This window comes from Barbatula barbatula (assembly GCF_947034865.1).
Source record: "Barbatula barbatula genome assembly, chromosome: 18".
NCBI classification, from domain to species: Eukaryota; Metazoa; Chordata; class Actinopteri; order Cypriniformes; family Nemacheilidae; genus Barbatula; species Barbatula barbatula.
The window spans coordinates 15,102,980-15,128,146 of NC_136781.1; the positions used below are offsets into that span (position 1 = coordinate 15,102,980).

A 25,167-nucleotide genomic window follows, 5' to 3' on the forward strand; every position below is an offset into this window, starting at 1 on the left:
GTCTGTCAGATTACTCCAGCCGTGACCTTTCACACTATTGTGGAAGGTGAGAATGTAGGCTTAAAGATAAGCAGTCTGACAGACCCTTATAGAACCTGCCCCGAATGTCTCTTATCAGGTTTGTTATCATTCCTTTTTTTGTTGTTCTAAAAAACAACACAATCAATGTTTTGTTTGTGTCATGATAAGGTGATCACGCACCGGTCTTGTTTACATAAAAGGGCGATTGGCAGATGGATGTGAAGTTTCATTCACAAACCACACTGGATATTTGCTCTGCTGTTTTTAACATCTACGTCCAGTGTGTTTTAGCGAGGGTTATCATCAACTCACGCTCTGACCTCAAACATCATGCGTCTGGTCGATAGCTGGCTTGTCACAAAACAGTTCAATAAACTGATGAAGTCACAGGGTCATTTCTGATTTGATTGAGGAGTTGTAATATCATAGTCCTTCAAGGGAACTGCTGGTTTACATGCAAATCCGAAATCACATTTTGCTTCATAATATCTACGATACGATGCTTTGATGTTTCCCTTGCTCTTCGTTCTTGAGCAAGAAAGATTTGATAAACCTTGGGAGATGTGGATGTGATCTCAATTAATGTGTATCATGTGCCGATAAAGTACAGATAGTAAAATGTCCTAATATTGGAAGATTTATCGCAAGCATAAAATAAATATGATAATATCAAACATAAGTAACCATAACCACGTCGAAGGCCGAAAATTACGTTTATTTTGATAGCTCAGCATGCTAACCTGCGGAAAAAACAATAGACATTTTAATGGTTTTTATACCATTCTGAACCATTCCCTGTTTACCAATAAACATGAACAAAAGACCTTTATGTAGTATGCTTGGGGTCTTATTTCAGTAGGATTTAATGGCGTTCCATTGGTTCCAATCCACAATACAACCCACCAGCCATTGCCAGCAAAGACCCCAAAGACCACTATGCCTACCATTAATAAAACCAATACAATTGCCATTAAATCCACTTGAAGTTCAATTGAATTCTTTTTTATACGTGCATATGCATAAAGGTGTATATTGCGCAGCCTCCATTTTAACCATATAGGTGGCATGGACTGTATACGGAACAAGCATCACAGCCATGTTAATGAGTCACAGACGCTGTCATGTAGGTAACAAACAGGTTCAGTTGAGCTTAACATCAGTATATCCTGCACCTGTAGCTCTAATACCAGTCTTGTCCTCTCTGCGCCTTCAAATAATTAAACTTCCAGCGATATTATTTAACGTCACAATTGCATCGAGGTTCACACTGCCCTCGGTCGGTTAGAGATCCTCACTGCATGCGGGTGCGAGCAGTATAGCAGCGCTCTCTGGACCTCCTCGTCTCATTCTCTAGAAGATGGCGGACTGCGCTTCACTGTTAGATGAGGAGCTCTCTTCATTCGTCTTCAATTACTTGACTGAAAACTCCGGGAGCCAGGTGAGCCGCGCTCGGATTCCGTCGGTGCGGAACCGTGGCGCTTTTACCCCGACTTGATTTTTGCATGTTATGGTCTGTGGTGCGATATAATTCCATCGTTTTATCGACGCTGTCAGAGGTCTCAGCCGGCTTCTGGAGTCCCTGACGTCTGCGCTTCACGTGGAGTTAACAGGAAATAATGCATAAGTGCAGAAAGTCTTTTGCAGACGGATGTTCTTACTATTAAATCTGCTTTTAAACCCTGGAGATAAGAGGTCGGTTAATGCCTAACGCAAGTGTGTAAGAATGACTTAAATGCGTTCATTAGTTCATTACCTAAATTTGCCGAATGTGTGTGTGTGTGTGCGTGTGCGTGACACGTGGGTTCTCTGGTGAACTTGACTTTTTAGATAACTTGTGCATACTGATTTCTTCTGCATTTTGATGCGGAAGCTAGAAACGAATAACAATTATATCACGTATAATCACACGAATTGATCACATGGACGCTATTTGCGCTTATAAGTAAGTTCAGCTTGAAGTGTGCCTTGGTTCTTATTTTTTATATATAGTTTGCCGTGCATTGCCGCCCTTCTCACGTCGCTTGAGTTGAACAGTATAAAAGCTGTTAAAACAGCTATGTGCGCATAGATCGTGGTGTTAAGTTGAGCGACTATTATTTATGAAGGTCTGCGGTGTGTGTGGAGACCTGGACGTGTTTGCGTAACGTCAATCGAAGGACTTCGCTTTCGTAAGCGTGTGCGTGACTGCACGTTACAAAACAAAAATAGTTGATGCCTTACACAAGTCGAGTCAAGCGGCCGATATAAGTGCTATAATAGACGCCTTGAACGTTCAACTTCGGTATTTGCGATACACGTGAAACTTCTTAGAAAAACGTAGGGATGCTTTAGGGTGTCAGTTAAATGAGATATTCGGACGCGGGCGGGATGGAGAATGGGGACAGTGATGCGGCATTCGGGAAGAGTCTACGCGCATCGCGGGACGATGTTGAATGGTGATTTGAACACGTTACAGTAACGTTCGTGTGGCGCACACAAAGCCTACTGTACGGTGTGTCAACCGCGTCAGTGCCAAAACACGACGAGTCGTTCTTGGAAAGCTTAAAAACGTGCAAATGCCGTTTGACCGATGTCTTTGTATAAGCGCCGTCGGGTTATGGGGTCGAGCGCGCTGTGTCTGGCCAACGTAATAGTACTCCGTCCTCGTGACCGGAGTTACAGAACGCATACTGCAGTCATGTGCTCGCCGCCGTAAGACGTAGTACAATGAGCGGGAGGCGGAACCTGTGACGTGCGACGCGCGTCCGCGACGGGCGTGCATGTGACTGACTGACTGACTGACTGCCGCTGCGCAAAGTGGAGCAGTTCAGATCACGACTAATAATTCTCCATCCACCCCAGAGAGACTTCTTGCTTTTATGAGTTATGGATACTGAAAGTAGTGACTTAAAAGCGTGATACGCGTCGGTTACTGTACGAATAAGAGGCGTGTTTGTGTTTTTCTGCTACGTTGAATACTGTGTTTGGTTGCGTAGCCTGAGCCGATAACATTGTTTATTTGAAATTGATAAATAAATCAATCAAAAAACGTAGTTTTGAATAGTCTAACATCACGGTGCCCCTTTACCCCCCAACATCATTCTTATTTGTTGACATCTGCCTATTCCTTGAATGAAATCTGTTCATGTTCGACATGATATTGCACCAGTTCTCTGCGGTTGTCATGATGTGCATTGCTGCAGTGCTATGTGTTCAGCTTCCATGATACGGGCTGAGTCACCCAAGTTGACAGAGTCGGACTAATGTATTTACACCATGAAATGAGTCTTCCTCCCTCGGCCTCCCCTCATTTCCACTCATAATTTGATGCTTATTTGGAATCCTAAATTCACGGCTTTGACACGGTCTTCACAGAGAGTTCAGACAATTGACTCTGTGTCTGCTTGTTTACCGAAGGATTTTCTCTCTCATTTGCTTTATCGCTGTGAAGTTGAAACGCGAAATCAAATCAGTGTCAGCGAAGCGATGCTTGAGATGTTCCGATAGGAATTTGCTGGTCGGAACGCGGCTATCACGTTGGAAGAAATTGCACATTTTGGGGTCCATTCATTCGAAATCCACCGAGGGCGAGAGTATGAGATGCCGTAAAACATCAGCGAAATATGATTTGATTCGTTTTCAGAGAAAAGCTTTGCCAATAAATGTGGCTTCTAGATAGGCAGTTTATATTTTGTTGTCTTTCTCCAATTACTTTACAGTATGTAGTGCTGTTTCTTTTCTTGCTCGGGGCACGCTTGTGTTTATTACAAGGGCTGTTTCCTCTTCTGAAGCCCCAGAGGTGCATCATCTTGATCTCTTTGGGGGAATATGCTTTGTAACAGATCAATGTTTACTTCAACCAAAATGGATAGCCGGTGGAAAGATGGGCCTTGATAATTGTAATTTACCCATCATCACAACTGGAATCACAAGTTAAAAAAAACTATCATTGACGTGTGGAGTAATGGGGCCAAGGGTCAGATGTATGGAAAATTCTGTAAGAGAATTTCAGTAACAAGAGTCGTACATCTGTTGTAACATAAACTCTTCATCCATCGATCTATAATTGTTTCAGTGATGCATATGATTCTGCGTCTGTTCCTCATAGTTTTTTTATCATCACCTTGACTATGTTTTGGCTGGTGCTCTTTAAACAAGCAGTAAACCTTCGGCTGGTGTGCTGGAAAAGTTCTTTATAGCATCATCATTTTGCTGTTGTTTAATGTAATGATATTACTGTAAGTCTTTTTGACCCTGGCTAATAAAAACCTCTGTAGTCTGTGCCGTAAAGCTATATCTTAATCTTCAAATCTCACAGGCTCACATTACACAGGTTGGCAGGTTTGTGTTGTCTGAATTGAAGTTAGTCATTGTTATATATGCCTATTGACTAGTTTAATAGGGCAAACGAACCAGCATTTGCATCGGTCATCATTTGCAAAACCAGGCATTGTATATTTGCAAACTAAACAAATTTGCAGGTGTGTTATTCCAATATCAAATCATCCTCCACCTGCATTTGTGTAAAAATAAAAGCACGGAAGGCTTTTCAAGATGGATCCAGCCTCTAGGATGGCCACCAAGTGCATTATGGCATTTACAAAGCATGCAGTTTATTTTACATCAAACGTAATCTACTGTGAGACGTGTGATGCTCTGTTACATTTATTTATCATTGCTAACTTTATAATTAATTTATTTAGTTTTGATCAATAGTTACATGTGAAATTATAGATTATGTAACAATTGAAAGTCTCATACAGTATACTGGCTTGTTGTTCTTGTAAAACCTGAAATTGAATCCTTTGTTTAAGCTATTGCATCCAACATAACTATGAAATCTGATGATGAGAAATTGCCACGTTTTGAATGAGGAATTGAGCGTACTAGACCTGCCATAGCAACGTGACATCAGGGGAGGGCAAGCTCAGACTGGCAGAGACGCACAGTGGGTAAAAAGGAACATGTTGGCTAAAGCATCGTGAAAAAACATAAGACATGGGAGTAAACAGGTACTCGTCTTAATAAATACAGAAATCTAGAGGTTTAGCAAACAGCATGTACATTTGCAATAATATACGTATATCCTCGTTCATTTCGTTTCCTGTTTGTTCATTTGACTTTCCCAATGAAAGTATGATAATAAATGAGGGCTGATACTCATATGCACCTCACGACACCGTCACACAAAGGAATCAGCAGGATTGTGGAAACCCAAGAGACTAGCAGTTTATCTTTGGATCTGTGATTTACACTTTGAATTGTAGATTCATACAGGGACACATTTTTCAGAAGGGCGGTTTTAGTGGTGAATTCTTAAACTTTTACATTGGGCTTACGCTTTTCGTCTTGAATAAGATCTTCGTAAAATCTTCATATTCTAATTGACGGTTTTCGGTCATTTAAGTTCAGACGTTTTGTGCAGTGTCATGCTCTGCAACAACTATAAACAGACTTGTAAAAGCGAATGTCAACAGAATCCTGTCCGACGGGACTGTATGAAAGATCTAGAACCTCCCCCGGGCTATATGAATAAACATTGACATTACAGAACATTTCAAAACGATTTGAAATATAGCTAGCTGTAAAAAATGAAATCTCCAAGGCACCTGTGTTAAAAAGTTTAAAAAGCCTTTAATTCATCTGGCTAGATAACAAAAATAAGGAAGGTGTAGATCAACGCGTTTCGACTCACACAGCCATCTTCAGGATAGCTGTTAGGGCTGGGCAAAAAAGAAATCGAGTAATCGTTATTTAAAATGCGTTCGATTCTCAAAAGCTTTCAAAATTCTTTCATATTTCCGCAACCACTGAACATTCACTAACGTTAATGTTGTTGCAACTACTATCCACTAGATGTCACTTTGCTTTTTACAACGGGGCTGATGTTACAACAGGGAGCGTATTGTTCATTTTTTGTAGGGCTATGCAATTAATCGACAATTTATCCATTTATCAAGGATCTTCTCTTTTCTTGTAGTATAAATCCACAGCGCACACCTTTCCTTTACAGCGGTTCAGCAGTGACATTTCTTTTCAGTTAAATTCAGAGTTTAAAAGCCAAGTTTCTTTTATTTTCTATATTTTTTTTTAAAGGTTAATGAGTAATCGTGTTAAATATTCGGGATCTCAATATTGGCCAAAATAATCGCGATTTTGATAATCGAGAGGCCCTTATTTATTGCTTAATTAACATGGCGGATGCGGATTTAACATCACCTTCACAATATAAAAGGCAGCGGTTCATATGATTGCAGTCTTTCTTCAAAGCTAATTTTGTGAAATTTTGTTAGTTATACTGTATCTTAAATGTAAAAATTCCTGATTTTGTTGGATCAAGGCTCTATTTCAATATACCCAAGTGTGTAAAGTTTAATTTACAGGTTTGTTGCTCTTCATTTCATCTTTAAATTCAACATTGTAATCTGTAGTTTGCTGATCTTTTTTAGAAATGTATATAGGATTGTAATAAATGTATAATCATTGACTCGAATCGAGAGCTTGTGAATCGAATGGGAAACATCAGAATAGATACCCAGGCCTAATAGCTGTATTGTGAAAAATCTATTAATCTGGCCGAAGAGAGTAAGAGGTGACAAAGGGGAAACAAAGTCTGAGATTATTTCCTCGCATGACAGCGTTGAGATAACACAGTGTTCCTCCACAGAATGTTCTGGCTCAGGACAATAACTAAACCAGAAGAGGTTGTCCGTTCTCTACCTGTTCCTCCAGTAATTCGACATGCACCTGAATCCATCTCCTGACAAACTGTAGTTTCAGCATCTCTGTTGATGGTGTTTGGAAAAATACAGCATTACTAAATAAAAAAACCTTGATTTTCACCTGCATCTCCCTTAATCTCAACACAAACAAATACACACACATTTACTGCGACCTATTTAACAGCAAACCTACGCGTTGGCAAGCTTAACCATCTTGTGACTGTTACTCTGGATATTGTCAGTCTTGGGCAGTTTCAGCTGGATGCAGTAATAGTTGGCTCTGACTCTAGGACTCCATCGCCTTCACATTTTATTCACCTTTCCTCTCCATTCTTGCTCTATGCCACGTTGAATTGAACATGAACCGCCACAGTAATTGGTCTCGGCTCTTCCAATGTTTTGAAATCTAAAATACCTGAACCCACAGCATTCTGGTTTGTTTTGAAAGTGTCAGTTGTGTGTACAAAGACTAGGAAGTTTTGAAACACTAGCATTCCTTTTACTAGCGAAGACTTGCAAATGATAGGTTTGAAGACACACCCAAATAGGTGTTATATGTGATGAAATCTGGGAACGTGACCTTACAGCATCTATAACACATATTGAACAGTATGTACAACAATATTTAAAGCCCCCCCTCCCACTCACAAAAACTCATGATTTCAACTCGATAAAATCTTTCAGGGCTTTTTAAAATGTATTTAAAAAAATTAATTTCCATGCTTATTTTGAAATGATAAGTCATCTCGACCGTTGGGATCAACACTGATCTATACAATTGCTATTAACAACGTTAATATAATAAACGTAATGTTTAAAGAAACAAGCAAAAATACATAAGGAGAAAATAGAAAAACATTCTGAAAATGAAAAGAACGAACGAAATGTTGAAAATCATGTTATGTATTTGCTGCTAGCGTTTAGTAGGGATGTTACGATTGACTCACGATCAGGATTCTGATCTCACGATGCGATTTTGTTCACGATTGTTTTTACAGGCAAAAACCTTTTTTGAGGCAAATTAAAAATGAACAACTGCCCTTATTATTTCTCCAATGTTGCACATTGACATATTAAAATATATTATGTATTTCGAGATAAATATGTACATTTAAGAAATGTTGTAGGTGTAATGTACAAATGTTTTATTCCTGCCATGTCAAAGGTACACACATTTAAAACACAAGATTACTGTTATTTTCTGAGCAATGGCTCACTGTCTATCTGTAGGTTTGACAGTCTTTCTCGAACGTTGAGCTAAACTGTTCAAGACAAGCTCTGGATACAGTTGTTGTTCGCTGCCACAGGGCGAAATTTCAGCAATCGCTAGAGAAAATTCTGGCGTCAGTTTTATTCCATGTCAAACGCTTGAATTCTGCCCACTATACAGGATTCTTTTTTCTCACCCATTAGACGTTTCATGTACTCGCGCAGTACTCTCTGTGCTTTTCAGCATCTCCCCTGATGCGCCGCAGCTGTGTGTGACCCTATTTCTGGTCTCTCTGCCTGGACGAAAGCAGAAGTAATCTCAATAGGTTGCATTAGCATTTTCATTGCATTCATTTGAATATTTGCCTTTCCTGTCTGATACCACAGCGCCAGACTTGTGAGGAGATGGTTGGAGACCTCACGTTTAGAGAATTTGTGTCTACGACATATCAAACTCTTGTCACACAACTATACGGCCTGCAGGTATGAATCATGTTTTTGGATTACACCTTGTAAAGTTTACCTGCTCACACATTTATTCATCATGCATGTAGCGCAAGCCTCTTTTTTTAGCGCAAGTTTTCCCAGAGGCACAGACCGTTGTGAGGAGGAAAAACATTGCTGGAGGTTTATGGGAGGTTAACCTGCCTGTGATGGATTATTGATTTCTTTATACGTGTTTCTCTCAGGTTATTTCACCCAAGAAAAACACTTCACTGTCAGACGCTGGTTTTGTGACAGGTCTCTAGAAATGCTTTTTTTTTTTAGGTGTCCGTTTCAGGCAGAACGGTCCTGCAAACGTTCCATTCCTTGCATGCTCGCGCTTTTTATCAAATTACATACGTTTTAACTAGAGTTTCCGGATGAAGTTTCCTCCTTAAAACGGAAATCCGAGTTTTTAAATGCCCACAGAATCTGGCTTGTATGAACGTATTGAGATACAAGGGGCCAATCACATGATATTGGACAGTTTCCAGCTGGTGGTAGCCCATATAATCCTGCCTACTTAGGAGTCGAATCATGGAGGGGTTTTAGTGACGGTCTTTCATGTGAAGTGTACGCCTTTGTTTTGCTAGCGTCACAACAGAATTGTCTGTGGGTTTGGTGGCTGGACATAAAGTGACGGGAATGTTTTTGGGGGGCGTCTCTTACGGAAGGGTCATTAGGATGGGTGAAGCACACTAGAGTGTTTGTTTCTTCATGAGAGCGCAAGGTTGCACATTGACTGAATAAAGCTGGGATTGTTGTGGAACTGAAAAGTCGTTTTAGTCCGATATTGTCACATAGGCTCAACGTATCAAATGGGTGCCTACGCAATGCATCTTGACCCTTTTGCGTATTGTTAAAAAATCAATTTGCAGTTCTTTAAAGCCGCAGTTTGCAGCTTTTAGTGGTTAAAGATCAGCTATTCACATTGAATACATTCAAATTGGACCGCTGAATAGCATAATTATATGTGATGTAAACCCTCTTCTTGAACAAAAGATACGACTTTGAGGAAAGATTGTAGAATTGTTTGCATTGGTGCTTTATGTTGATGACATTATATAAAAATATAAGAGATGTCCTCGCATTTACAATTATAATGACCCACAGGCAGAAATAGTCGCTGGAAATAATGAACGCTAAAAAAGCCGCCCTGTTCTCCAAGTCTAGAGCTCTCGCACAAGTGCATCGCACACTTCCGGACACCCACTAATTCACACTGACAGAAAACCTAAAGATATAAACGCCCACACGCTTCCAGAAATACATCACCAGTTGTTCTTGAGAGCTTATTTGATTATTTTATCAAATATATGCGGGAGCGGGACCTTTGCATGGAGCATCCTCAGGTATCACAAAGCACTGGAGGTGATGTTTTGTTTTCATTACAATGTGTACGACACTAACATGTAACGCTCTATATGAGCATTTGATAATAGACATTCCCTTTTGCGGCATTAAACTTACATAGGTAGCAACAAATGGACATGCATGGTACACTTTCATCAGCGCAAGGTGCCGATAGTAGAAAGACTTGGTTGTAAGTACCACACAAGACGCACCCCATAGGTTTACCTCAGCCGGGTTGACCAGACCGTGGGTTCTGGGCAGGGGGTGATATACAGTACAGTAGAAGCTGGATGTGGTAATCTGCTGATGAGTGGGGTGATAGTAAAGAGGCCTTGGAGATGAATTAATTAGTGGCCATTTCTACTCGCAAGGCACAAAGTCCCACGCCGCTTTCACAACTCGCGCCGCTTTGCAACCGTTCTTATCTCTTATATGGACATGGGAAAGAGTCCATGTTGTTACTACATTTTCAAATGCTGTGAAATAAATGGCACGCGGGACCTTGTATTACAAAGAAACATGAGAATCTGCAAAATTACATTTTCTTGAATCACTCAGACCTTGACACTCGCTGGCACTGTAATTATCCAGAATGCACTGCTGTGCGCGCAGTACAAACAACAGCAGATTTAGTCTCTTGTGGGGAATTTACACGCAGAATGTCGGATCGGGTGAGAATAGATTCTTATAAAATGGACGGGATGGCCCTCACAGGCTTGTCGTATTATTTACTGCAAGCTTTAGGGGCGTCTGCAGCCGCCATCAGAAAACCAGATCCAGTTTGAACCCACCTGTCAGAGATTTACAGCAAAGCTCTTGAAAACACCACAGTTTCATGGTTATGAGCAGAGGGAGATGGAGAGGAGGACATTTCCCCTCCTCTCTCCCCAGGGTCGGGTTCTCTCAGGGCCAAATTGTCGCCGTTTTTCAGACTCGGCACGAAAAGGGACGTTGTCCCCGAAAGACGGTGCAGATGCATCAAACAGAGCAGGTGTATATACTTTTGTCGGCAGATTATATTTACATGTGTTTTGGTTCCCTATAGCAGGATGTAATCTGGCGTGTTTGATTTTGAAGGCGAGGATTGGGACAACAGAGCAGGGAATTGGTTGTTTGTGGAAACTCAAAAGACCATCCCCTTTGATCAGACAGCTGTGAAGTTCAAAGTGCCACCGCTCGTACAGACAAGCTCATGTGCTTTTGCACACGATGAGATAGCAGATGCATTGACAGAACATAAAGCTTATCAAAACAGAGTCTGTTTTCAAGCTCCACGACAGAAAATGTCTTATATTTTCAAAAGCAAAAGAAGATACTTTGGGAAATATCTTAGTGGTTTTGTGCCCATATAATGGAAGTCAATATATTTTGTGTACTGATGAAGAAAGAAACTCATAGAGGTTTGGAATGACATGAGGGTGAATAAATAATGAAAAAGAATTGGGGGGTGAACCGTATCTTTAAGGGGGTAAATATAAGTGCAATGCCTAACATTTTCTACCCCTGTGGACTGCAGGAGCTTAACCACTAACTTGTGAATATCTCTTAAAATTCTATTTTGATCAATTTTGTCTGACTTTCACCCATTTAACAAGTGAGCCAAATAGACGCGTGAATCCAAGTCGGATGAATATAAGTTTGCTTGTAATTGCATGAAAAGCATGCATTGCATTCTGTGCTAGCCTCTGTTTTGTTGTAAATGGTTCTCAGTAGGTGTCAGCCGAGGTGATGATTGGTTAGACAACCCCAAACCCCGCCCCCCAAGCATCTGTGGTGCCATGTGCTTTTCGGGGTAAGGAAAAGCACCAAACGTGGAAAATAAACAAATCCACGAAGGCACAAAAGAGTCCCCAAAACTGGAAGATTGACGGCAGCCGTGCTTCATTTCAAGCGTTATCGCTTAGACACAGATACAGCGAGCTGTAGCCAGGATTCATTGTTCATTGCTAGGATGGGAATCTTGGGGCTGTACCACAAGTCACAGGTGTGAATTTGTTGCACGTCGACTGCTGAGCGCACAGGGTCTCACGGCGAGCAGACCGAGGGCTGTAAGCGTGGGTCGTGTCGTGGGCAGGTGTTGATTTACCAGGTTGAGATGATGAGTGCAGTACTAGAAGAGGTGAGTAATGTCCTGGCGGCTCGGTGATGATGTGTCACGAAGGCATTCCTCAACTTGTGTTTGGCTCTCAAGGACATCTTTGCTGATTGTGCTGGCAGAAGCCCAGCTAGACGTTGGCAAGTGGCTGGGGGGCTTGTGTTTGAGGGCTTGTCATTCGAGCACACTTTCAATTGAAATTTATCCCACTGTGTGCGGCGGCTTGGATCTCAAATGACACAACATATGGTGAGTCGTATTTCTACCCAGCTAGCGTTTAAATAAAGTAACACTTCGTTTCGGTAAAATATCTTTATATTTTACACGTACTATACTACAGATACTGTGGCCGTCTATGTTTACGTATAGTAAACTGTTCGTATTGCATATTTTCTAGTTATAAAAGGTTAAAGCGAAGGTTCACGACAACGATTGTTCAACCAAAACTATTTCTGACGCAATAATCAGGATGCTTAATAATATTATGAATATAAATAAATATTTAAAATAGAATTAATTATGATGTTTTAAATAGATATCAGCCTTAAGATCATATCGGAAACTACTCGGAAGAGTTTTGGCGACAGATGCTAGGATGTCCAAAACGGCAGTTACAAGTCGCCGAGGATTAGCTAAGAGTCCTCTATTGTTTGAGTGACAGGATTGTGGGGTGGGGTGCGGGTCTGGGTGTAGCTTCTGTTTTGCGTGTCAAAAGCCTGGACCTTGACAGGTGTAAATAGAAGTTGTTCAGGAGGAGGGATTAACATCTGTTATGACCTCGTGGCATTCTCCAAACATGGCTGCGGATGGATTTATTGCAGAGTACTTTGCTTGATGCTGCTTATGTGTGCGTCTTGTTTTACTATCGGTGTTATCTGGATGGTCGACGTAAAATGCTTTTGAACTGATGATTTTGCAGTCGATACCTCCTGTGGTGGGACACTGTGCTCCATTGCATTTTGGCCCATCAATAAAATATTTATTATTATTGAATCATTTCAATAGTAATAATGAAAGCATGTTTTAGGTGTTACAAGTAGACATCTTTTGAATCAGTGGTCCATACAAGCTGTTTAATAAAAAAAATTGTTATTATTTACATAGCATCTAAATATAAATAAAAGGTTGATATTATAAAAATAATAATAATAATAATATGAATAAATAATAAATTCAAGTTATAATTGTATAATTATTTATGAAATAAATATGTATAAATAACTATTATTATTATTATTATTATTATTATTAAACAGCTTTTGACTATTGACTAAAAAACGTCTACAAGGTTACACCTAAAACATAGTTTTAACAACTTATCTGCATTTATCTATCATATGAGCTTCAAAGTAGACCTTGTTTAGTTGAAGCCACTGACTGTCTATTCCAGCGTTATTGCTTCCGAGTTTGAAGTTTGATATTGAGCAAAGGTCCCCCAAGATAAGTTGGATCAGGGTTAGAAAGTGAAAGCTCATTGAGTACTGAATGCAGGCCTTTTTCAGGAATATGTTGACAGGGCCGTCACTTAAGTGAATTACAGCTCAGAAACTGATGAAGTAATGGAGATGGCCGGTGGCTTTTTGAGGGATGGGGTCGTATGGCTGTAAAACGAACTGAAGAGGCAAGGGGATAGCACCAGGCCCCAGGTGTCCGCAAGAGCACTTTGTGTAATTAAATGGATCTGTAATGAAACGATAACCGTCCAGCATTACAACTGTGATGGGTCTCCAAACTAACACAAATTTGATCACAGTGTGGACTTTCACGCATGTCATATTTTTAGATTTGAGTCAATTATGAGCATGTAATCACAGAGTCATTATGTACATTATGAGTATAGGCGCCTCTAATGCACATTCTGGCCTTGAGCCGTTCTGGATATTCTTTTATTAAGTTTTCTTCTATTATGGCCTCTGAGCACTCCCCCATCCATTGCGCTGTTCAATTAACATAGTTTTGCGGATCTAACAATGTGTTAATACTCATTACGTGACTTCCAATGGAGTAATTGACAATCATGGAGTAGGAAATGAATGAATGGCATCGACGATGCTAAGAGAGTTGCATAGAGCGATGACGTTCTTTTGAGACCCTCGTGGTATGAATCTGGGCCGTGCAAGTGTAATACGCCTATGTGGATCGTGAATCATTTCTCAAGACACTTGCGGAAGGACAGGTAATGCGGATCTACCAGTGGGTCCTTGCACCAAAGCTTGCCCTTACCGTTTTTCATGTATCAGCATAATTGTAGGTGGTGATGTCCTGCGTTTGGCTGAGAGCCCTGATAGAGTGGAAATCTACAGTCACCTCAGGCGACAGCTGTCTGTTAAACAGATGCGCCGCAGGTAGCAGCTCACAGCCTGCCGCTCTGAAGCCAAAGAGAGCGAAGTGGATTTGAGATGCACTGAAAGAAGGCAAGAGAACGAAGCAGCGAGCTGTGAAAGAACAAACGTGATGCACCTTGTAATGGTGCCGACATGGTAGCGAGAGACGAGAGGGAAAAATGTCCGTAGAAAGCATCCAGATTTTGCTGTGGCCTAGTTGCTTCCTTATTTGCTGATGTGCTGCTTTATCCCTCAGCTCTATTTCCTTTTAGCATTTGCTCTTTCGCCAATTCCCCCTGCCCATCTCTCCCTCGCACCTCTGCCTCACACTGCCGCAGCTCCCTCTCCGGTCACGTGTACGTAGGTTGGATAAGGACACGCCAACTGACTTTAGCCTTTTAACTTGCTGAAGTGTTGGAATGGAGGTCCCTTGGCAGGGCGCAACGGCACTGACCATCAGAGGTGGGAATCAGCAGGGTCCTGGTCATATGATATATCGATATTACCTATTCTGTATTTAAGGAATATTCCACCCAAAAACGTGAGACATTGCAATACTTTGGATTTTTGCTACCTCTACTTTTACAGAGCACCAAAGCATAGATCATTTATCAACTCGGTCGGTCAGATGGTTGTTGAGGGACAGTTGAAATGTTCATACGCCCGCAGTCATTTCCTCCATCTGTGACTGTAAAACTGCTAGGAATTGGTACAAACCTCACTGAATAATGTTACACTTAGTCAGCGTGTACTCGGCAGTACTCAAATGACATGAAGTGTGATCTCCCACAGATATTTGAGTCTTTTTAGTGTGTTTTATAACCTTTGTTTTTCATATGACACCTTGTGAGGGCTTAATGTTTAAGCTTGAATGGCAAATGATTCAAATCGGATCAAATCAAAACATTTGAAGAATGGACATTCACCATTGTTCATGGTTCAAAAGTCACTAATTTGTTTGTTAATCTGTTACAAGGCTTGGCATCACCACACTTCAGTTTCCCAGCAACACATTAAGCACCAGAAGCTAAAGATGAAAATGAAACCAACAAATCCTCATCAAATTACTATGAGACAATAATAGGTCAAAGAGTCTTGGCACGTTGGACCATCCAACCTGAAAAGCTTCCGAGGAAGTTCAAAGCCAGTTTTTCTTTTACATTTTTGGCCCTTGAGTTCCTGCACCTTGACTCACCGATGTTAGATTTTCAAAGACGATAACAATTCTCTGTTCATTTTCTTATTGCTTATCACAAGAGAACAACGGGAAAGAAAGGTCAACGGATCACACAAATCTGAATTAAAGGTCTTTGTTTCCCTTTTCAGGAGATCAGCTGAGCATTACAGCTATTTACGGTGCTTTTTATGAGGCCCAAGTGGTACACAATACATAGAAGGTTGTGCTTATTGAAAAGACACATGCGGTCATTCGCTGCAGCAACAGTCTATATTATTAATGGCTATTGCTGGAGGAGGCGATCACTTAGTGTGATACTGCCATAGGTGGACTTTTAAAGGTGGGTTTTGCACTTTAAGTCAAGAATTGTTACCATAGGATTGTACTCTTTGCCGTGCGAATAGATTTTGGGAAGATCTGTTATCTTTGTTGTCCCATGGCGGACATCCTGATATTTGCACTTAAAAGGCCTGACCTTATCGAGAAAGAAGGCATGCTGAGACAAACACTGCGAGCTGGCAAGGGATACAAAGTACAAATCCAATGTGCTCCCAATCCCACCACAAACACTACTGTATGGATAGAGTTGCAATCCAGCAGTGTGGCTTTATAACGAATCCTTACAGCTCCTGGTAAACTAACAAACCTCTAAAGCATTTCACGCATGGCTCACAGACTCGAGAATTTTAAATGTGCACTCATTAACATATCGTGTTTACCCTACAGATTAGCGGCTCGTGATTTGAAACACACATTCAACAGTGACAGGAGGATCAGAATAAAAGTAGTAAGGATAACATGATCTGCACAATACCACACTGATAACCCAAGAAATGTGGAAAGGCAAAGGGTTGTCTTGGTGGGCTGTCAAAAGATGAATTAATAACAATTTGTCAAAGGGAAAAATGTATTCACTTGGTGTCATGGTTGAGCACACGTAGTGTAGTGCAAATGTAGCGAGGGCCCTCAGTTCGGGCAATAGTCTTGTCTTGGGATCGCCCAATGATTTATGGTATCAATACATTTATCGGTGGGACACACAAAGCAGTTTCTTCTAGGTCCCTGAAGGTGATTTTAAGAAATGGAGTTGAATTTTAGAATATTTGTGGCTTCCTAAAATGATTGGATTATGAATTGTTTTGTGCTTATTTGTTTACGGAATTGTCATTTAAAGGGGCTTAAAGGGACAGTTCACCCAAAAAGTGAACAATTATTTAATTTAATAATCACCCTCATGTTATTCCAAACCTGTATGACTTTGTTTGGCAGAACACGAAAGAAAGTATTTTGGGTCCCATTGACTCCTATTGTATGTCCACAAAACAACGGAGACATTTCACATTTTGAGTGTAAATGATGACAAATTTGTATTTTTTTGGGTGAGTTATCGCTTCAAATAACTGTAAAAGCAAACTTTGGCCACTGAATGATTCATTGGTGCTTGGTCCAAATAATAATTCAAAAATAGTTTGCCTTCATAATTATTCTTCATATAGTTTGCCTGTATTTCCTGATGTCATCAATCGATCCAATCTATTCCTAGCGGATGAAATAAAGCCCTACATCGTTTCCTTGTTGAATATTAGGTTTCATTGGAAACTGCATCAAGTTACGGAGGTAAAACGGATGGCAAATGATATTTAATGTTGAATGTCTGTAAGGTCATGGCTCTTTACAATATTTTGTAAAGAGATACGTCTTCTGTATCCCGCATACTGCATTATATAGGTTTGAATCCTCTGGGAAACCAATTAACCCCTTTGCCATTTCACCTCATAAGAACGCAGCTAAAGAAGATCATATACAGTCGATTCTTGCTGCAGCTCTCATGACCTTCAGTTTCCCCTTTCAAGAGTTGTGTCTAGCACAATTGTAAAAGGAACAATTTATCCAAAATGTAGCTCATGTTTGCAGGGTTGAAAGTAATGGGCTTCACTCGTTGTCATTGAATTACATTTACTGATATTAGATTTATTCAAGTTCATTTCATTAAATCAATGAGTTTAAGTAAATTACAAATGTTTTTTTTTGGCTGAAGTGCCGTATTCCTATAAGCTTGTCCTTGACATAACAGCTCCTTCACATTATTGAAATGGAAGAATCATCCCACCATAAAAAAAACCTTTAATGACCTTAAGACATTAAGATCCAAATGCTGCTTGTTGCAACAATTACCCGCAATGCAAAGAGCATCACAACCACTGCCAAGTAGTAAGTTCTTCTAAAAATAAAAAACAATGCACTGACGGTCAATATTCCACCTTAACCATTACTGTAACAAATGAATCATCAATAGCTGTTTTTCGATCCATGAACGACATGAAGCAAAGAGAAAGAGCATGCGAAGGCCAGGAGACGCCAGAATTAGCTTGCATTTCATGTCAGAACATCACATTCTTACAATCTCGGTCTGCGAATGAAGCAGTGGCTTAAAGATGGGGGCTGGCAGATGGCTTTGCCTTCTGTTTGAGCATTACGAATTCAGGTTGAGTCATCTTGAAAACTCACGTAGAAAGCCAGTGCAGAGATGTCCTGCGGACCACTCAAGATTTGCCCGAAGACCACATGCAGCAGTGCTGACTCAGAAAGTCACAAGAGAGTGTTTGAAGAGAAGGTTAAGCTAAAGATTGCCTCATTGGACGGAAAGAAAGAGGATGGATGCAGTTGACAGGGAGGTTTCTCTCATGGTGGTGGCACAATGTTATATGGTGTCTGTATTACTTGTGCTTGTATGTCTTTCAAAGTGGCATATTTTTTCATTTGAAGTAGAGGTTAGTGTAGATGAATGGAATAACAGCGTTGGACTATAGGCCGAGGTTTAAGCATTTACGTTCTTGAAGACATCGTAAGTTGTCTTGGGCTTAAATGAGGACAAAGGTCATACGGTTAATTCAAGAGAATATTTTCTTCTTTAGGAAGTTTCATCTTATTTTTAAACTGTTTTATATTATTTTATGATCACTTTTTAAGGTGAAAACTCTCAAAACTAAATTGAATGGTAAATACTGTTTTTTTTTAACTATTTACAACAGTATTAGTTCACACAGAAAATAAAATTGTCATCCTTTACTCAACCTGTATACATTTATTTGTTCTGTTGAACACAAAGATATTCAGAAGAATATTTGTAGCCAAACAATTCCAGGTCACCATTGACTACCATGGTACTAAAACTACTACTATGATAGTTAATGGAGCCCCAGATATTTCCGGTTTCCCACTTTCTTCAAAATGTTTTCTTTTGTGATCAACAGAATAAAGAAATGTATACAGGTCGGGAACAGCATGAGAGTGAGTAAAGGATGACAGAATTTTCATTTTGGTTGAACTAATGTACTCCTTAAAGCCAGTATTTACTAAAAATACTTAATTTATATATATAAAAAATGTCTAGTTTTAAGATACAATAGCAATGATTATTATGTCACTTTTGCATACACCATTTGTTTCTTAATTCAGTATACTTTTACCTAGATTTGAGTATTTCCTATTTGTTTCAAGAATTTCAATCCAATTTCAATCTATTTTATTCATAACATTTATATTTTTCGATAAGCACATATGTTTTTCTATGCTATATCACTTTCAAACAGTTGCGGGCACGACTTGAACAGCTGTGTCTGAGTTCTGTCCTTTCGACCGTTGGATGCGAGAAGCAAAGGTCACCTCGTTATTTTAGTCTATTCTTGGGTTTCAAAACAAACCCGTGCTTGCAGGACGACCCCAAAATAGAGATGGGAATATTTCTTACCTCTATTTCTTGGCCAGCATTTAAACACCAACGAGAGAAACTACAGGTCAAGATTAATGGTGGTAGCCATGACATTCTGCACGACAGTGTTTTTAACGTCATCGCTCCACCATTCCTTCTTATTCAGCTTGAACACCCATAATGCTTAGCATGACCGATGTTATGAACTCATGTTTATCTCTCTTTGCTTTTTTTCACCTCGCTGCATTTCAACATTCTCCTAAGGGACAGCTGGAAAGCAACCACAAGATCACTGCAGTAGAATGGCTTTTCCATATTTAGTCTTGTTGATGGTGCGGTCTAAAGGAGAATGGGTTGTACTCAATCGGAGGCAGAGCCTTGGTGCTGCTCACTATGAGCCATGGCTCTCTCCTTGACGCTGCATGCAGGGTTACGTGTACATGCTCTGAAATAGACACCGGCTGTCTATTTATAACCGCTGCATGGTAGCGGTCATCATGTCAAGGTACATGTTGTCTACATGCTTCTTTTGGGGAAGTCAGGCATGTGATGGTTTTCTGCAATTCAATATATGTATTGTTGTCGCGCACACTTCCAAAAAACATGAATAATTCATGGTTATTATCAGAACAGTTTAAATTCGTAGAGCACACATTAGCTTCTTTTCCACCCACGGGTTTAAGGGTGGTGTTACTGGTTGACCCATCTCACGACCTTTGCAACAGATCACATTGCTTCCATCATATGGCAAAACATCTCCCATGCCCTTACTGCAGTAAGAACACTGTGAGACACATGCAGTTGGCCGTATTCAGGAGTGAATCTCCAGGAATACAACTGAGATTAAAAAATGCATCACGGAGCATAGAACAAGGGCAGCGCCGTCGCAGGTAGCGTGCAGGGGAATGGTCCATCCAGACTTCTACTAATATCGCTAACATTGACCTCACGCTCAAGCAGAGTGAGCAAGAAAAGCATTTTGATTTAATTACAGCCATGCCCGTCTAAGAGCTCAGACACCGACTGCTCCGGTGAATTAGAAAGAAGCTGGGCTGATGCCATCATCCGCAGGCATCGTGATCCATCTGCGAGACCCTTAGTCTGAAAAGACTGCATCTCGGTCTCCCCGCGCTATTTTAACATGTGCATTTTAATTTCAGTTTGAATGATTCACATTGTACGAATTCCTATGAATTAGCCACCTCGTAAAATACTGCAGAGCTTTAACAAGGTATCGTAAGACCCCCCTGTTCTGTTCTGTTATGTTCAGTTATAGGGGGGTTACGATATGCAATACGGGGTATACGGTTGTATTACGGTATTTTGCATTAACATACATTTTTTTACTGAGATCTAAATAAAAGATTTATAATGGATCTAACAGATTTCCAAAACATTAACAAATTGTCAAACATAATTGAAATGTTTTAAAGAAATTACTACATTCAAAGTTTAAATGGAACGTTTATTTATTTATATGTATATTAATAGATCGAATAGATCTGTTACTGAAAAAAATAATTAAAAATTATGTAAGCAATTAAAAAGCTTAACCCTAAAGGAGAACTTCTTAAAGCAGTAAAAGCACAAAATATATTTTTTAAACATTATATATGTTGATGCAGGTCACATGTTGCGAGCGCAACCAATAATATTAAACAGCCGTCTTAAACATTCTTGAAACAATCGGCATCATTACATTACATCATTACATTTTTTTCTATTGCAATATGCAATGGAACGCCACGTCTTATGTTAACGCCAGGTCTGTTTGGGGTTATGTTAAACCTCAAAACGGGTATGCCAGTTTGGACAGGTTGTACATGCCCCCATGATCACGAAATTTTGTTGATATGTTGACATATGCAGAGTACCATTGTTTTCCTTTCGCATCTCGATCCAAGTCAGCTTAGAATTAGTGCTCAAGGTGCATAAGATACTTCTCTCTGGCTGTTTGAGTTACCTAAGATACCGCTGCTTGGTTTCTGCCTGGAAACAGTGCTGCATTGTCCTGCAACCTCCCTCACCAACAGTCGTGACTGCAGGTAAAATTACCTCAGTCTGAGGAGCAGCGGACCCCCGTTGGTGATAATAAAGGGGTTACGCACCTACACTATTGTGGCAAAGTCTCTGCATTGCGTTACACAGTCGTGCAGGAAAACGTGACACCGGGCAACAACCTTATACATGGCTTTGACATTGGAGAGGAGCGCTCTCATTGTGTCGGTGAAATGGATCCAGCCTAGAAGTGCTGACTACATTTCGGATCTTCTGATGAAATCTTAGTCCTCAGTTTTTATCAATGGCAGGCATGCATTGACTCCTAAAGCATAGCTTGGTATGTTTAGTACGTGCATCTGCGCTGGCTATGCTTTCATGTATGGCGTGGCATGCACATTGAACTGCGGGTGACCTTGGGTTTCACAGCAAATGAATGCCATTTATTTCAAGTGGAGGTTATGTTCCTATTAGTAACAGCAGTTAGGACAAGAATATTATATGCACTTACAGTTATGTTTAATGATATTACGTTACCTGAATTGCGACTGTTAGATATGTTCAGGCATGTGCTGCGGTAGGCACGTTTTAAACTTGACGTATGATATAAGACCCATTTTACAGCACGGCAGAAGGTCAGTTATTAATCCGTTGCGCTCCGAATTCTTTCACGGAGCTCACAGCAGCAACAAACAAGCATGATATTTTGGATCTAATTGTTTTTCTGAAATGTCAAAATCACATTTCGTTCCATGTTGCCTTGGCCTCTGTTTTTTCTGGCTTGCATAGATTTGAGGCAGGCTGGAGACAGATTCATTGCTCGGACGTTTGATGGACGTTGAAACAGCGCTGATCAGACACGATAAGAATAGTAAATTTCCGGAGTAGGAGAGTGGCTACAAATTACAGTAATAAGAGTTGCTGCGGTTTTCTATTAAGTGTTCCCCTTTTGTCGCCCACTGTCTCTGATGACTTTATGAAGGAACGGATCTTGGCAGCAGTTTGTCTTATTAGTTCTGACCAAAACACCTATTTTTAGGTCTGTGGGCTTGAATGAATTCGACAACATCGCCGATATTCATGCAATGATTTGTTTTGCATTTACCAACAGTGTACTATTTATTAAGTTTTTTTTACTTATGGATTACTCGAGCATGGTTTCTCTAGATGCTGAGTTCTTTTTCACAGGTAGATAGATGGTTTGCTGCGGCATTACCATATTAAATGTGTGAGAGTCTTGGGTGGTTTTTGATGCCTCTCTCAGCCGGTCTCAGGGGATCATATTAATTAGGAATGTTATGAATAATACCTTATCAATTATAAGTAATGTAGATCTGTCATTCAACGGATGTACATAACACCTGGGGCCCGCAAGTCGATTATAGCAAACAAGGGACGAAAGGCTGTCTGAATATATCTCTTAAGAACAATGACTAGTGTCAAGCTTTTTAGGAGGTAACACCAACTTTGTCAACTATGTCACACAAAATCTTTCTAAAGACTTCTTTTGCTGCCAGAAATCCCCCCAATACTTAATGAACCCTTGTGATGTTTGGCTTTTCCTACCGTTCCTTACTACACCTTCTAATCTTTTAAAGTACTTACTAACAAGTGACTATGGATTATCAAGTGATGTCAATTGAGAATAATTACGCTGAAGTCATTGCTTGAATAACACATGTGACGGACAGAACATGGAGACTGTCGTTTGGCTGCGGAGAACAAACAGGTTTATGAAAATGATTATCATAGATGATCTGAATTGCTTTTTTACTAGTTGCAACTTGCAGATATGGAAACATTTAAGCCTATTTTCCATTTCCCATGCGAATCTAAAGTCACAGTTTGAACCGGCAGTCCATCAAAGTCTTGTCTCTAAGCGCTGAATCCGCTTTCTTATCAGATCTCATTACCGTCCTACCTGGCTGAAGCAGGGTTGCGTTCGAGGGCACGAGCTCTCAGACATTCTGCATAATAGCGTCTCACTCAGACCTGGGCCGTTGTCCTTGGTTTGCACTTTATATCCGTCTCAGCCTAGAAGATGTAGACCGAGTTTGACGGCTAATCTGGAAACAGTTAAACCGGATTAAAATTGGGCTCAATGTTGCATTAAAGACAACGTACAATGCAAAACTAAATTTGTCTAAATCTTTATGTAGTCTACTGTAATTCTGAATGGAAATTTGGTTGACACCAAAATAAAAAATATCATTTATTAAACCTCATGTCATTCCAAACCTTTATGACTTTCTTTCTTCTGCAGAACACAAAAGGAGGAATTTTGAAGAACATTGGGATGCCATTGACTTCCATTGTATGGACACAAAACATTTCTCAAAATATCTTCTTTTGTGTTCGACATAAAGTCACATACAGGTTTTAAATGACAGACTTACACGTTTTGGTTGAACTTTGCCTTTAAATTGACTCATTACGCATTTTCGATTGCGTCAACAATTTTCAGTAGTTGCAATTGTGAAAATTGTATTTTGACCAGGAAGTCTGGGAGTATTTGGAAATGTACTACATGGGAATAGTTCGCAAATGTCTAAAGGATGAATGGGTTCAATAACCACTGATTGTAAAGACTGGTTTTGAGAGAGAAGAGTAAAGGTGACATGCTTCGGAGAGAGGCAGTTCATCTGCTTTGCCTGGAGTTGCAGACAGCAAATTCCAAGAAGATCCATAGAAACAAAGAAACATCTTGCCAGACCTGAAACCTTGCCAATGAGGCGTCATGAATCGACCATTTATTAGTCTTAACTGTTACGACGGGATCACTGTTCCAGTGTACACGAGTGGCCCAGATCTTCCTTTAACTGCCCTACTTTAAATGCCCTGCCTTTAATTAGAGTTTTTCTGTAAGGACATTGTCGGCGAACTCCTCTATAGACTCCATACGAAGAGCTTATTTAGTTTCAATTGGGGAGGATTGTGCCACCATTTTGGTTGAAATGCGGTCAGTAGGATTTTTGTTTGCTATGGTCTCGCATCTTTATTTAATTTGGCGTCATGTAAGCGGAGGGTCAAGGAAAATCGACAGGATTCAGAATGCTACTGACAAATGCACAAGGTCCGTCGCTTCGCATTGGCGCTACAATTTCCTTCCTGTTTGGAGCCGGCAAGCTACTACGCCTAAGCTTTTTATGGATTGAGTTGTGAGGGAATCCATTTAGCAGTATAGACAGGTCCTGTCTCAAAGGGCCGCGTGTGTGTCTGTCTTCTTTCAGGGGGAGGGAGGCTTATGAGAGAGGCACTAGTCCCATTTGAATTTGGCATGGGCAGCATTTAACGCCAGTCCCGTCACAAGCAGCTTGTGTAAGAGCCAGTCATGAGACTAAGGATAACAGCTATATATAACATATCTTAGATAGCTGTTGGCTCAAAGGGAACAGGGCACCCAGATAAGAGCCTATTAACTTGCGAGTACAAAGAATGAATGAGTAACCTGTACGTTTTACTATAAAGGAGATGAATTTAGGACTGAAACCTTCAAAAGTTGGTTCTGGAATGGGAATGGGTTCTGATGGTTGACTCATGGCTGCTAGACTCAACTAGTACACTAGTACCAAAAGACAGAACAAGAAGCCCTCTTTTTTTTGTTGGAAGTAAAAATGATATATACACAATAATATATCTTTAAATAATCAATATTTATTCCCAGTTTGTGTTGGTTTCGTGTAAATAATGTGCACTTCCACATAAAAAAATACTTTAGTACACCGTGGTACTGTAGTTGATTTTTGGTGTTTTTGAACATTACTAGAGTAAACAAGTGTAGACTAAGTACAGTTGGTTATAGTGTTAATTTTAGTCATTATACTATAGTAATTATACAGTATACATCATCATTTTTATAAAAATAATTGAATAATTTAGTTGCTGACAACCAAACATAGCATTTATTTCAGTTAAGTTTCATCACCGTACATTGCAAAGAGAAAAGCTTGCAATGATGCCATGTATCTTATCACCAAAGACTGTCTTTAATTTTTCTTTCATTTTTTAATTATTATGTATTTACAGCTGCTTTGCAACAAAACCACTGTATCAATAAAATTAAATTGAATAAACGTATTATTAGGGGTTTATTG

General features: G+C 40.0%; 1 protein-coding gene across 1 annotated transcript in view; it reads left to right on the top strand.

The window, feature by feature from the left end:
* The first annotated feature begins 1,321 nt into the window (after nt 1–1,321).
* ppargc1b (peroxisome proliferator-activated receptor gamma, coactivator 1 beta) overlaps nt 1,322–25,167 on the top strand; it is a 38,785-nt gene continuing 14,939 nt past the window's right edge. The window contains exon 1 of the mRNA XM_079479147.1: nt 1,322–1,459. Within this exon, the coding sequence (XP_079335273.1) occupies nt 1,379–1,459 (81 nt within the window). The 5' untranslated portion in view covers nt 1,322–1,378. The remainder of the gene's footprint in view (nt 1,460–25,167) is intronic.